Here is a 16,052-nt window from a genome sequence, read left to right on the forward strand (position 1 = left end):
TTTCTCACTTGAATAAAAATGCTAATTCTATCAAGAAAATCAGTTTATCATAAATATATGATTAACTAAAGTGTTTTTTGCCTTGAGAAAATGAGCTTAGTGTTAAAAAGCTTGAGATTGGGTTTTTAAAAAGAGCATTTAATAAGAGACAGTGATTACTGCTTCACTATACTGGATTTAATCTCACTATGTGGTTTGCTCTTTAGAGAAAGCTTCAAACTGATTTCCAGTGACAGTCTACAATTAGTGGGCTTGTTCGAGATATGGCTGAGTGCAGAAAATCTGTGGGTTAAAAAAAGATAAATGTAAAATGTATCTACAAAAAGTTCCAAGAAGTCAACAACAAAAAGTATGTAGGTTTATCTCACAGCAAAACAGTGACCAAAAATAGGGCAAAGTAAAACAATGTGGGAGTTGATATATTACAACTGAACGTATTGAAAAATCAATTTCAGAAAGCTCTTGAGTGCTTTGTGGTGTTAGCGGAGAATTATAACTCTGGCTGTCTGTTTAATTTACAATTCATCAGGGAAGTGTTTCAGCCCCCATACTACTCTTCCTCTGGGCTTCATTTTAATGTCATCTTTACATTCTGCCCAAACACTTTACAGAATGCGTGGTGTTCTGCTGGTTTTGACGTCTTGATCCACTCCATTCAGCAGAAAATGTTGTGGCATATCTGGGCTGTTTAGCCGCTGGTTGCACATTAGCTTCCATTGTTGGAGGTTTAGTCGGAACATGAAAGGAGCTTTAACTCAACAGCACAACAGATCCTTCTTACCATTCTGTGTATTATTGTGATAATCTTCCATGGGCTCCCATCTGCCTGAAAGTTAGCATAACTTTTCCACAAAACTTTCCAGGTGAAATGTATTGTAGTATAGGAAAGGATTATCACTGAATAGGTTTAACCCCTTTTGAGTTGACTGACTGATGAACTAGATTTAACATTATGAAATGCATGATTGGCATTATGGAGTTAAGGTCATTATGAAATAGAAATACTCTATTTAGAAATACAAGCAATCACATCACAGTGAAACTTTGTTCACATCCTTTGTTCATGTAACTAAATGGTTAAGCCATATCATTACTGACTTAATGACTTAAAAATATAAGTCATTAAGACACATATCTATACAGCTGATTGATTCAATAGAGATAGATCTGCACTACTGTCTCATTAAGGAAAGAAAAACATTACTTTTCAGAGCACACTTGTGAGTGTGAATATAAGAAAAACGATTTTTAGAAAAGTCTTCTTGAACAATCCCCATTAAAGCCCCCCTGGAGACTTTTGACATCCCATTTTATTAGCAGCATGCTCCCAATGTGCTTTCAACCCATTACTAATTATCATGATAACAGCAAGTTGCTAATTAGCCACTCTAATGACGTTTTTCATGGACCTTAGAAAGGCCTGATCACTCTCTTTGTGACACATTATGTCTAGCCTCAAGCAGAGCACTGCACTGAGGCAACTGATGGTGGAGCTTACCAATTATTTGCTTCAAGGGACTAATGACCTTTCATAGATCAGTGAGAGGTCAAACATTATTATTTCTGTTGAGCTGAATATACAAAGAAAACAAGCTTGGGCAAAATTTATAGGCTCGAAAATGCAAAATGAATGTCCATTGAGACCTAACCCTATCTTAAACATTACTGTAGTTCAACCCTGACCCCCTAGCCTGACACTAAACCTAATCCAACCTTAATTCTAGATCAACCCTGTGCACAGCTCCACCCTTATCCTAACTCATCTCTATTCTTAATCCTTAAGAACCCTACTTAAACCAGTACTAGGTGCCAGAACAGAGAAGAGTCTTGATGCATATGTTCCTTCAACACTGAGAGATGGTGAGATCAGTCAAGCTGTGCTGGAGGAACAGAGTGAGTGTGGTGTGCTAAGTGGTTTGAGGTAAGAGGGTGCTGGTCCATTTTTGGCTTTGTAGGCATACATCAGTGTTTTAATCTGATGCATGCAGCTACAGGAAGCCAGTGGAGGGCGCATAGCAATGGGGTGGTGTGGGAGAACCTAGGAAGTCATGCAACTGCATTCTGGATCCTTTTCAGAGATTAAATTGAGTTTAGAGGCAGATCTGCCAGGAGTGAATTACAAGAGTGCAGTCATTAAAAAACAAGGGACAGGGATAGGATTAGGGTTAGGTAGGATTGCAGGACATGATGACTTGCAGGAGCTTTTGTGCTGCAATGTTAGAAAATTGTGGCAGTGAAGGAGAACAGGAATCCTGAGTCTGTAGTGTAGAAGTAGTCTGGGGAGAAGCGAAGGTCTGGCAGATTATTTTCAATCTTCTCATCTTAAAAGGTGGCAAAGTCTTCAGCTGTCAGGACAGACAGAACAGGGGAGGGTTAAGTAGTCAAGAAAAGATGTTGCAGGAGTTTCCAGCTTTTCGTTGCAGAAGGCAGACTTAGCAGAAGTCTCTTCTAAAGAGAAATTGGACAGCAGAGCGAAGTAAGAGGCAAGATCTATGTCGAGTTGTGACTCCTTCCACTTTCTCTCAGCTGTACTTAATTCACTTCGATTGCTGTGTAACACATCTGACAGGGAAGAGGAAACTGGGCAAGAAATCTTCCTGGGTTTAGAGGAGCAGAGGAGGTCCAGGGATGAGGAAAGTGAGGAGAGGAAAGGATTTGTAGATAGAGTGGAGGTTTATAGTTTTATTCCTGCATTATCTTGTTTTTATCAGACTTATTTTTGCCTTGTGTAGCCTACTACTTGGATTACTGCGACATTTCTTTCTAAGGCTTTTTGACTTTGAATTATTATTATTTTGCTTTAGCTTCTTCAGCACAGAAACAGCTAACATTGTGTATGTATTTGACGGACACAATATGAAAATATATATGAATGTGTGTTAACTGTATTAAATAGATTTGTAACACTTTGGGGTGTTAATAGAAGACAGTTCATTAGTGTTATCTAATGGTGTATGGAAGACAAGCTGTGTGAATAAACAAAAAATTAAGCATGTGAAAGCTGAGCTGTTACAACTCCAGTTTTATTATTAAACTCTGAATTAAAAAAAAATCTCATTATTGCTATGACCAACCACATCATCAGCCACGCTGCAGTGTGTGCTCTCTGCAGGGCTAAATTATTTTACATAATTGAACTACTGGCTTTCAATGCAATTATATTGTTTTGTTCTTGTATATTCTGCTTTAGCTTTTTAGACTTGGAGACAGGAAACAGAAAGCAGACCTACACAGTGGTCCATGCGGGTCAGCTGTGTTGGTGTACATTATGCAGTCAGTGTGAGCATCATGGGAAAGTGTAATATAATGCTTTTTTTTTAAAATCGGTAAAACACTCAGGATGCATATTATTTACTGACATTTTGTATATTGTAGAGTTCTTACTATGTCTTACAATACTACAATAAAATATGTTTATATGTTAATACAAAAGATTGTATTAAAAAGAGGCTTACTGTAATTACATGCACTTCTGAAATGTGAGTTTTTTTACACAGTTTTGGTGTGAAGTGTGAAGACTGTATGAAGTCCAGCATAAAGTCACAGATTCCCCATTAAATGTTTTCATGTAAATACGGTAAGAAATACTAAAGAGGGAAGGCATTGTAAATGAACGTAACATTATGCTGAAAACCCCGATACCACTAATTATGCTTTTTGTAAGTTTTGTGAGATTCATTAACACTGAGTTCTACTACATGATAATGAAATGATACTCACTGAGTTCTGCATAATTTTATTTCAATTCCCTTTATTCCTTCTTTGCTTCTGGATGTAACTTAAATGTTAAATCTAAATATATTAATGCCCTAATAGTATTCTAATACGTTTCTATAGCAACAGCTCAATCATAGGGACTGGTATAGAGGGAGTGCCAGACAATCTGAGGCTTATTATAAATAACCTAATCTAAAAAAAAAAAAACGTATGATGTGGTGAAGTGAATCAGGACTTTATTCTTTCTGGGTCATCAGTAACATGACTTACTTAACATGAATAACTTTGTTTTGTCTTATTAACCACAAGAGATAAAAACAATGAAATGAGTGCTGTATGTATGACTGCTGTAATGTAAGTGATAATATGAACTTGTTTAACAGTTATTCCCTAATATTAACCTCACAGTACACACTTTACCTCATAAAATCTGCAGCTCCACTGTGCACTTTAAACAGCAAACAGTTAGTTTTAGATTTGTATAATTTCCATAGAAATTCCACTTGTACAGTTTAAGTGTGTTTTGTATTCTTTAAATTGTTTATTATTTTACTATTTATTTCTTATTTTCTATACTATTGCTATGCTCTTCATTATATTTCAGTGCACTGTTGTTTAGGAATAGGACCCACAGTTTCGTTGTACTCCTTATGTGCAATGACTAAAGTTTATTCTATTCTATTCTATTCTATTCTATCAAATGTAGCTTAAATATTATGATGTGTTGCTCATTAATACTTTCAAATTGTAACTGTTGGCGACTCACTTTGCTATAAGGGGAATAACACACATGGGATTGCACTGTTCTAAAAATCGAATACACATTGGGGTGGTAACACATTACCCCACATAGATTATTTTGGTATATCAGCATGGTGCATCGTGTGTTATATCACAGTCACCACATGCTGCTTGTACTTGGACGAGAAAGTGTAGATTATGAAACTATATGACAAGGTCTATTTTTTGATTGAATTATTTATGTAACTACTCATTATTAATGGCTGTGCTATACAGTCTTGGGGAAACAAGAAAGTATGGTTTTACTGATCAGAAATAAAAGTTGTATGGTCCTCACCAACTTCTATAAACAAACAAAAAAAACCCAGATGATTCCATGATCCAATTTCAGCCCAGTTTGGACAGATGACCTCACATTTATCTCAATAATATTCTGGTATAAAGTGGAGTTCATGGCTGTTTCATTGACTGCAGGTTTTCCAGATCCTGTGGCTGTCCAGATCATCACCTCTCCTCCTCCATGCTGACAGTTATGAGGTGTCTAAAGATATGCTGTGTTTGTTTTTTTTCAAAAGATGGTGATGTGCTTGATGACCAACTTGGTCTCATTAGTTTGAAGCACATTGTTTAAATGTAGAGAACTTTCACAAACTTTTTAAGAACTTTTCTAGTCATCATTCCATGAAATCCAAATTATTTCATCTTTTTCTGACTGTAATCATAAAAACTTTAATGTGCTTACAGAAGCCTGTAGGTCACATGGTGTAGTTCTTGGGTTTTTCTTGATATCTCTGAACATTAAACAGTCTGAACTTGGACTGAATTTGCTGGGATGCTCACTCCTACGAATACTGCAAAATGACTTGAAGGCTCTCTGTAAACAGTCCTTCTCACTGCAGTGGTGAAGTTCATATTGTTTGGAGATGGCATTATAACCCTGTCCAGATTGAGGAGCAGCAGAACCTGCTTCTCTGAGGTCATGAGTGATGTCCTTTCTTATAAGCATGATGCAGACACACACACACACACACACAGGAGTGCTCCAGATCACACTTCTTGATCATTAACTAATCTTGGCTGATATACCTGGCTGATAATTACTCTCTTAATGAGTGTGGAAGTATACACATACATGACATTTTTTTTTCCCACCTGGTATCTGAATGTTGTTGTTTTTTAAAGGACTACATATTGAAATCTACGTAACACTTTACAAAAACAGTACATGCTTAATCCTACACTGATGCCTGAATTAATACATATCTAAATATGAACTAATGATGAATTAAGGCATCTACTAATCACAGACATTTCTTTCTATTCAGTGTCTCTGTTAATCAGGTATTGGCTTTATTAAGCATGAATGGTGCATTATTATTACTAAAACCATATGAATTTGTCTGCAGCAAAAAGTTTAGGCTATAAAAGTTCCCCTGCACTTAAAATCCCATCACGGAGTCAGAGGATGCTGCCTCAGCAACCAGGTGGAATTTGGATGTAGGATGATGATTTCAGTGGGAGCTTTTTAGCTGTAACAATCTGATGAGGAATTCTCTCTCAGGTGGTGGTGGGAGTTTACAGTTTGTCTGTGAACACAAGGGATTCTTCTCTCTCTCTCTGTCTCTCTCTCTCTCTCTCTCTCTCTCTCATATTGCATAATCTCTAGCAGTCTCAGTTGGTGTTACTTACATTTCTGCATATGGAGCAAAATTGTAGAATTGACATATATTCATACTGTACATAGAAATACATTTCCAAGATATATGTGAATATTTTAATAAATAGAATGATAAGATGCATATACAGTTATCTGATTAGTAAAATGCTAGGAAGTACACATTACTTGCGAATAATAGGATACTTTCATCTAAAGGTATCATTCCCTTAATATATGGGATTAATGATCAATAATTCTGTACTTCGATTAGATAAGAGTCAAAAGAAATAGGTCTCTTAATCAAATAAAACATTAGGATCTATACCAGAAAACAATGTGTTACCTACATATGAGGAGTGCATGAAAGAAAGATTCGCGATACCAGAAGTGAGCATATGGTGTAGTAATATGCAGCTCCAGGTGGTCTAAAAATAACAGGCTTGTGTGAGAAAGAAATAATAGCAATTATGTGCAGCAACAGTTCCCCAGTCATTGTCTTGTCAAAGTCATTGTGCTGACATTTATGTATAGTTTTACCTTTCAATTACATAAAGTCTCATGCATTTATACTATCATGATATCAGAGGAGACTGAGTGTAACTAGGCATCACAGTGAAGGCCCTCAGATTTCAGTCTGTGAATAGGTTTGCCACGGTGTTCCTCGGGGCTAACACACCACAGCTTCTCCAGAGAAGCAGGATTCACCTGCTTTTGATCTATATATTGCAGCAGAGAGTTGATGTTGCAGTCACATTTCCATGGGTTGTCATGTAGATAGACATGCTTCAGTCCTAAAATGGTGAGATGAGCAACATAGTTAGGAAGATGTGCTTTCTTTAAGAGAGAAAACCGCTATGCAGTATACTTTGCATTTCAACTGTGAGTTGTTTCAGATGAGTTCTTGGGCATTTGGAAATCCTACAAAACTTAACATGACAAAGGTCTTATGAGGGCTATGGAAAGTATAACGTTATACTACAATACTAAAGCAAATTAGTTTAATATTCACCCTGAATGTTGGCCAACATATTCCCATCAATCGTGTGAAGTTGATTCCCGCTCAGTGCCACCTGGGTAAGCTTAGGGGTATGGCGGAATACATCAGCTGGCAGACTCTCGATCCTGTTTTTCCTCACATAGAACTCCTGTAGATTGGACAAACCCTCCAACATGGATGAACTTAATGTAGAAAGAAAATTATTATCCAGCACCAACATCTCCAGGTTGTTTACAGTCTTGAAAGTCCCAGCTTGGATGTTCTTCAGCTTATTGTTATCTAAATTGAGAAAGAGCAACTCCTCAAGCCCAGAGAAAGCTTTTGGGGAGATTTTTTGGATATGGTTTAAGGCGAGATCCAGCACTTTGAGAGCGATGAGGGGTTTGAAGGCATTAGGTGGAAGTGTGGTAAGAGAGTTCATGGGCAGGTCTAGATCGGAGAGATTTCTCATACCAAAGAACATGTCAGATTTGACACTGGCAATCTGATTTTGGCCCAACATGAGAAAACGGAGGTTGAGAAGGTCTTTAAAGCCTTTTGAGGGGAGGCTGGTTATCTGGTTTCCATTCAGGTTGAGAAGCATCAGTCTGCTGGCACCAGAAAAAGCCTGGGGGTTTATAGAGTTAATCGAATTGCGTTCCAGATTTACACTCTCAAGTTTGGCGAGAGATCCTATGACGTTTGCTGGAAGTTCCTGGATTATGTTTCCACCTTATGAATAAAGGATAGAAAGGATAGAAAACATTTCTTCCTGTATATCTGCTTTCAATTATTTCATAAATAAATCAGAAAAATGTAAACAGTGACTAATAGTGAATTAACTCATCCAACCTAGTCTGATTAATTAGATAACTGAGTTGCATGTAGAAGTGAATTATTGAAGCTTGCTTTAATAAGAGGTCATTAGTCAAGATATGTGATCCAATTTCTATGTGAGCTCATATCATTTTTGCTTAGTTTGATTCAGAAGCTCATTTCTGTACATTTACACAGCTTATCTCTGTGTTTTTCAGATCTCACTGAGAATTATTTTGAAAGCTTTGCTCACCCATTTTTAAGATCCATGAGTCTGGTGGGAATGTTAATGGAAATTCTTGAAGTCTCTGTTTATAACAGTTAACTTCTGTTCCCTCCACGTTACTTTTTTGGCTGCATTTGCAAGCTTCTGGGCAATTTTCTAAAGCCTCCACCATCCATAGGCACAAAAGTGCAAATCCTCCAAAATGTTTCATATCCCTGAAAATATAGACATAATAATTATAACATTCCCAAGTTGATCTAATGATTATTGAGTAATTAAGGAAAACATATTAAAGTGACACATGGCTTACATATATACATATGGCTACACAGATTTACCTTAAAGATGAGGAGTTTTTAGGTAGGTCTTGAGGTCTTTAATGTACTCTTGCTCTACCTGAGTCCCTTCTTTCTCCTCTGCTTCTGCCTTGCAACTGTCTTCGCTAGGAAGTGTGGTGATTTAGCCAAGCTGTCTAGCCTGCAATAATGTGTTACACTGGTGTTTTATTCCCAGCACAGAACATCTGTAATCTCACAGCGTCTGGAGAAAAATTACACTGGCCCATGATGGCAGCGTTCCACCTTTAGATAAAGAAGGAAAGAAAAGTGACACTCTGGTGTTACTGGGCCACACACAGAAAAAAGACATTATCCATTTCAGCTCATAGGCATTTTAGCTCAAAGAACATCATGTTTTCACGGCCATTTTAGAACAGCGGGTAGCGTTTCTGCATTCTCTGATGTTACTATTATATTAGAAGCTATAAAGATAGATGTGGGTGATAGAGCATAATGCAGTTAATGAAAAGAAACAGCAAGACCTCACTGCACACATGTCCTCATCCCCCATCCTTGTGATGGGAATAACGAGCAATCGTCTCAGCTCAACAATACAAGCTAGCTCTTTAGTTTCTCCTGTGGATTCTTGCCAATTTGATGGCCTTTGCTTCTCTACTGCTTCAATTTGAAATAGTGGCCTTTGTTGTTGTTGTTGTTGTTGTTGTATTAAACTAAACAGTTTGATGTCTGTTGCTTCTTATTGCATGCATTGAAATGAATGGCCCAGCTTAGCAGTGTTTTGCTTCTTACCTGGAGGGAGAGTCATATGGTGGGAATCCAAATCTACTCCATGCAGAGTCACCATACGGCTCATGTCTGGGTTTTCTTCTGTTCTCCCATTATACCCACTGCACACTGAGGTCATATCCTCGCATGGGTTTTCATACCACTGCAATGCTGATGACACCCACTCATCTCTTTTTCCTCTACGTGCATAAAAATCACATTCATGCATGCATAAACCCATGCAGTCAGGATTCAGGATTGATGCCCTGCCAAGGTACTGAGACAGTGCTGGATAAAGTGACGTACTTCTACTTCTACTTAAATCTGAGAAGGCTAGGACTATAGGAAGCTAAATGCAAAGTTTATTTTAATTGCGTAGGATCTCTGGATGAACTTTCAGTTAAATCCTATACAGTAGTAAGAGATGTCTGTGTTATTACAGACTACAGAATCTCATTTAAAGCACATGCAAAACTCTTCTAGCATTTTTCATTTAAAAAATACTGTTAATCTAAGAAACAGGATACCTTTCTTTTAGTTATGCTCTAATAGCTAGACTAGAACTCTGAGAGTTTAATGTAACCACAATACAGTATGTGATGACAGACTGGTTTGTGGACAAAATGATCAACAATGCTTGCTTATAGTGAACCTTAAGTGGACTAGATGAATGCTTGGTCAGCTTATCCTTCAAACCACACACCATTTCTTTAGCAGATTAATCACATCAAATTAACCTAATCTTTGGCATTATATTATTAATATGACAACTGTGTACATGCTGCACATTTTCATAAATTTGTGTGCACAAAAATCTATTGCTGCACAGTAAAATGCAGAATAAGAGGATGTACCGGATCTTTTTTTTTTTTTTTCAATTAAATTACCAATGGACATTGTCTCAAAGCAGCTTTACAGAAGTATAAAAACATAGAAAAAAAATTATAAAGTTTAAAGTTACTATTTTATCTCTGATGAGAAGCCTGAGGTCAAAATGGCACAGAAAATCTCCCTGAGATGATATGAGGAAGAAACCTTGAGAGGAACCAGGCTCATAAGGGAACCTCATCCTCATTTGGGTGACACTGGACAGTAAATAATGTAAATGTTGATAATGTCCTTTCTACAACAGCAATCAAGAGCTTTTGAGGAGCTGATAGGTCAGTGTAGTTTCTGAGCTCATTAGTGACACTAATTTCTTTCTGCTGAAAGGTGACTGATGCAATGGCAGGTCAGAGACGGTGTGACAGTCTACAAGTGGTTCTGTCCACAGCAGTCCCTGGGTCACACGCTGACCATGCAGATCTATCCACAGCAGCAGTGAGAACCACCAAGCCACGAGACTCCAACCGTCTGGATGGATCAGGCAGGTCTGGAAAGAAGAAGTGGTCACACTAGGAACTAATGTAAATAAAGTAAATAATGAAGGTAGATTGGTTTACATTGGTTTATGTTAGATGTGATTTTCACCAAGCACTAATTGGCATCATATTAGTCATATTGCTTTTGATAGGAGAAAAGAAGAACAGTAAATGTTTATTTAGTCCACATTTTCAATCTCTTTAATATTTCAGTCTGAAAGGCAAAAGCTTGTGTTCAAAGCTGGCGGTCTAGACACAAGTGAAAAAGAGATAAGCATTTAAGCATGTGCATTACTCGACACTGAATCCGAGTAACCTTCCCCACATTAATATTTACCTCTGGACTTTATTCACCAGCTCGGAATGTTACCCTTAGTACAGTTGCTCAACAGTACTATGCTCCTACTGTGAGAACACAAACCAACCACATGAACTTGCACAGATCAGTAACAAGAGGATCTCTAATTCTCTGGAGTTTGCATGGAAACTTACCAATGTGTTAAACTGCATCTCTGCCATCTCTGCTCCACAAGTCCATAGTGTTCACAGAGTGTACACTATAATATAGTGTTTTGTAAATTTCCCATTGGGATGAATCTATCTATCTATCTATCTATCTATCTATCTATCTATCTATCTATCTATCTATCTATCTATCTATCTATCTATCTATCTATCTATCTATCTATCTATCTAGTGTTGATGGGGTTACCTTTGGTTTGGATGACAATCTGAAAGGACAGAGCTATTATATTTACATTATCTTTACATTTACAGTATTTGGCACTTTTCACTTTGTGTTTAAATGTTTTAACTTCAGCCTTGAAAATATTCACTATAAAGACATTTCAGAATTATATTCACTTGAAGCACAGGTGATTTAATGGAGTAGGTTTTATTTACATCGTCTCAGTACTGCTCGATTACTTTTTCTGACAGTTAAATGTAAACAGAAACTTTAAGAACAAATAAATGGATTAAGCGTAAGACTGAATAAAACACCAGGCTGACTGTGTGATACGCAGTAAATCTACACCTCACTGTAAAATGCTGAGAAGGATTCTTTTACATAAAATCCTGATATTCACCTCCATAATACGCTCCACTAATATAACAATAAGATAGCTGTGGATTTATTATTTGATATAATAAAATTGCTCTGATGATCTCCCAAACTGATGTTTAGAAAATGAATGAATTGCAAAATTACTTTAATGCAAATGAAACTAAATACAGTATAAGTAGTGAATATTGTTGGCATTATGTGTGTTAGTGTGTCTTGTGAATGATTCTGTAACTGGAAGGTAGGAGGGTGAACAGAATGTTGCTGGAGTTGATCAGGTCCTTCACTCACTTATGTAAGTTTACTGATACAAATTGCTAATGAAATAATCAGAAATATCACAGAAATATTCAGGACAATTTGCTGTTTAGTGTCACCCAAATGAGGATCAGATTCCATTCTGAGCCTGGTTCCTCTCAAGGTTTCTTCCTCATATCATCTCAGGGAGTTTTTCCTCACCATCATAGCCTCAGGCTTCTCATTAGGGATAAAATAGTAACTTTAATTTAAACTATGTATATATATATAAATTCTCTGTTTCTCTACTTTTGTAAAGCTGCTTTGAGACAATGTCCATTGTATACAAAAATAAATAGAATTGAATTGAATTTAATATTAGGGGCAGCATGGTGGCTTAGTGGTTAGCACTGTTGTATCACAGCAAGAAGATCCTGGGTTTGAATCCCAGGTTTGAACAGGCAGGTGCCTTTCTGTCTGGAGTTTGCATGTTCTCCCTGTGCCTGTGTGGGTGCGATTTCCTCCCACAGTCCAAAAACAGGTGCATTAGGTTGATTGGTAATTCTAAATTGCCCGTGTGTGTGTGGTTGTCTGTCTATATGAGTGGCCCTGTGATGGACTGGTGACCTGTCCAGGGTGTACCCCTGCCTTTTGCCCAAGGTGTGCTGGGATAGGCTCCAGCAGATCCCCGTAACCCTAATTAGGAATAAAGCGGGTATAGAAAATGATGAACTGAATATTTACATTCTCCAGATTTTGATTTTGATTAATTCTAGTCTAAACTGGTAGAAGTAAAGAAGAATTTATCAATTAATTTTTTAGCAAATTAACAAAACTTATGACAGATTGTTTTGGTAAATTAGATAGAGTTCATGCTGAAACACGTTACTGAGTTTGGCCCAGGGTTGAGCATGCTCAGTGCAGCACTACAGGTCTCGAGGCTTATCCATCTTTACATACACATGGGTAGATTTAGCTTTAACTACAGTGTCAAGAAACTTGACTAGACACTTCATTTGAACCATTTAATTGACAGCATTCTAATGTAACCAAATACACGTACATCATTCAGACTAAAATGTTAATGCAGCCTGAATGAATACACACACAGATCCAAACTGGTGAGAGACTATTTGTTTGTTTTGTTTTTAGAAAGCTTGGCAGCTTCATACGAGGGGTCTGCATAATGAAACAAAAAAAAGTCATGTGAGAGAGAGTTGGAGTTAAACGACTTGAAACTGGCCAAAAATGGTAGAGAAAAAATGAGACACATTTTCTTTTCACGCTATCTTTTACTCAGTTCTTTCATGGGAAGCTAGTTAACAGTGGTGTGCAGTATATATCTGCAATATAAGCTGCTCAGAGAATAAACATCAATTCTATAAAATTTATTATAATTCTGGTTTAAATCCATATACAAAAACAGATTATTGAGTTTTCTAAGCACTAAACACACACAGATACAGATAACAGTGTTGTGTTCACACCCTGAGCATATAGTTATCGGCTGCATGAGAGAAGAAGAGACCTTCATGATCTGTAAGGAGTACAACAGTAATTTCAGTAATATTTAATGAAGCTCAAGTATCTTTTAACATTGTCCTTTAAGATAAATAACTTTTACTAAGTGCCTTCAATCTCATTCCCACTACAGCACCACAGGATCTATACATGGGGAATAACGGAGAAAGCATCAGTGAGTGTAGAGTCTGCATTTAAGAATTACTCACTGAAATGCTTTTATTGTATTAAGGCTAAAAGTTCAAGCAGCAAAGAAATCCAGCCACAGAATCATTATCAGCTCATCAATCTGAAATTAGTGAATTTTCCTCCAAACAGTAAATAGCTATTTTTTTTCTTTCTTTTGTTTTAGTTCATTAGAACCTCATTAGAACCTCATTAAAGCATTAGAACCTCCTTTAGCTGTGGAGGCTGTGAAGTACAATTGCAGCTAACGTTATACTTCCAGATTAACCACAGCATCAGTCTGATCCAGTAGATTTTTCGAATTAATTTCTTTAGTTAATTTTTTAACTCACTATATTTCACTTTGGCTTATAAATACTTTTTTCCTCCTCTGCCCCTGACAAAGCTAACTAAAAAACATAGATTTGCAGCAATGTGCTTAAATGAGCACAGACTCAAACAGACTGGGGGTTTAAAATTAAAATCTGAAATCCTATGAAATAATTTAGAATCAATTATTTCAGAGAGGTTGCATAGAAATGAGCATAGAGTTATTCCTGAACAAATCTGTGTCTATTCCTGAAGCTGCAGTATTTCATAATTTAAAATGAACAGTGATTTTCATCACATATGAGGAATCGGCTTCAGCTCTGTTGTTTGTGACCTTCAAAGGACTGATTGATTGATTGATTGATTGATTGATTGATTGATTGATTGATTGATTGATTGATTGATTGATCGGGTGTGATAGCTTAGTGGTTATGGTGTTGGACTACTGATCAGAAGGTTGTGAGTTCAAATCCCAGGTCCACACAAGCTGCCACTGCTGGGCCCCTGAGCAAGGCCCTTAATGCTCAGTTGTATGAAATGAGATAAATTGTAAGTATGCTAAAAGCCAGAAATGTAATGATTGATTGATTGATCGATCGGTTGACTGATTTGGTTTTGGCTTTAAATTACATTCCATATTTTTTCAGTGTTCCATTTCAGTGTTTGTAAAATGCCCAAAACATCCACTTTAGAGTGACAGATTGCGTTTACATCGAGCGGTCAGACAGTGGTGCTAGACTCCTGCCTCAAGCCAGTATTGTGCAAATAAGGGCTTATATCCAACGTTTGAATATTGCTTAACTTCTATGTGCCTCTTCACAACATTCTAAGTGCTGTGATCATAGATGTGCAGAGTTTACATCAAGTCCTCATTATATACAGCATTAATTACTACAAAATAAAGGCTTCTTCTAAAAAAACCCTCTCTGCTCTAAGGCAGCTGTACCATGGCTGACCCTGAGCTCTGACCCCAATCTCCAAAGCTGGGACATGTGAAGAAAAGAATTCCACTGCGCTGTAATGTAAAGGCTTCTTCTTCTTCTTCTTCTTCTTCTTCTTCTGCATGTGTAGCTCAATTGAAATTCTGTCCTCAGTGTATTGTTATCACTTCAAACATTTAACATCTACATTTACATTTTAAAGCATTTGGCAGATGCCTGGAACAACTTGAAACATCTATCAGAACCATATCCTAATGCTAGTAACAGTTCAGGGTCTAACAATACTATCATACTAAACCCTGCTGGAGTACAGCACACACATCTCAGTGTTTTTATTCAGTGCTCGGTGAAGAGGTAGGTCTTCGGTTGTTATTGGAAGACAGCCAGCGGCCATCCAGCAGACATTCATTCCACCACCTGGGTGCCAGTACAGAGAAGAGTCTTGATGCATGAATTCCTTGTGTCATGAGGGATGGTGGACCAGACTGAAGGTGTTGTGAGGCAGTTTGCTGGATAATTTTTGGCTTTGTAAGCAAGTGTTAGTGTTTTACTTCTGTTATGGGTAGCTACAAGAAGTCAGGTGTGAAGTGAAGCTTAGGAAGAGGAAAACATTTCATGCAACTGCATTTTGGATCAGTTTCAGGGGCTGGATAGCACACAGAGAGCGCAAACAACTACACAAACACACACTGTTCAGCGTGTCTAGTCTCCATGGTCATGGTTCTGAATGGACCTAAAGTGGTGTGTCACCTTGATACAGCAGAAGCACTGTACCTTTCCAGACAGTTTGGACATTTTTTTGTTAGTACAGTTAACACTGTGAGCTATTTGCATGAAATCCAGAGATTGAAGATTCTTGCTTTCAAACACTTAAAACAGGAATGGAGGAAAAGCCAACAAAGCCCTTGTCAAATCATTTCCCATCTCAAACCCTGGCACAAGGCAGCAATGAGTGTAGGCTTTCATGTAGTGTAGCCAGTGAGTGTAGGTCGTGTTTTAGGATGTGGATCAGGGTCCTTTTTTGAAGGTCATGTGCTGTTAACTATATTTATCTTCTGCAAGGAGGTCTGGGGTTCAGTCGGTGTTTCAGTTCATCCTAAAGGTGTTCAGTGGGGTTGAGTCAGAGTCAGGACTCACTCCAGGTCTTCCACTACAGCCTTAACACACGATGTCTTCATGGAGCTCTGTGCTTTGTGCTCAGGGACATCGTCATGCAGGAACAGGGTTCTAGTCTCAG

The 16,052-nt window shown here is 37.5% G+C and overlaps 1 protein-coding gene across 1 annotated transcript; it reads right to left on the bottom strand.

The window, feature by feature from the left end:
* Positions 1-6,474: 6,474 nt before the first annotated feature.
* si:dkey-1j5.4 (leucine-rich repeat-containing protein 15) lies at positions 6,475-9,321 on the bottom strand. The gene is made up of 5 exons (XM_058379531.1): positions 9,222-9,321; positions 8,472-8,714; positions 8,161-8,348; positions 7,125-7,823; positions 6,475-6,906 (listed from the first exon to the last, which is right to left on the bottom strand). The coding sequence occupies exons 3-5, from the start codon at positions 8,342-8,344 to the stop codon at positions 6,716-6,718; spliced, it is 1,074 nt and encodes a 357-aa protein (XP_058235514.1). The 5' UTR covers positions 8,345-8,348; positions 8,472-8,714; positions 9,222-9,321; the 3' UTR covers positions 6,475-6,715.
* Between the last annotated feature and the right edge of the window lie 6,731 nt (positions 9,322-16,052).

The sequence above is a fragment of the Hemibagrus wyckioides genome, linkage group LG25, assembly GCF_019097595.1.
Source record: "Hemibagrus wyckioides isolate EC202008001 linkage group LG25, SWU_Hwy_1.0, whole genome shotgun sequence".
Lineage (NCBI taxonomy): Eukaryota > Metazoa > Chordata > Actinopteri > Siluriformes > Bagridae > Hemibagrus > Hemibagrus wyckioides.

Coding starts and splice junctions, on each gene's coding strand:
- si:dkey-1j5.4 (XM_058379531.1), bottom strand. CDS start 8,344: ATGAAACATTTTGGAGGATTTGCACTTTTGTGCCTATGGATGGTGGAG. Junction 7,824..8,160: donor CTCATGGATCTTAAAAATGG/GTGAGCAAAGCT, acceptor TTTATTCATAAG/GTGGAAACATAATCCAGGAA. Junction 6,907..7,124: donor TATGTTGGCCAACATTCAGG/GTGAATATTAAA, acceptor TCACCATTTTAG/GACTGAAGCATGTCTATCTA.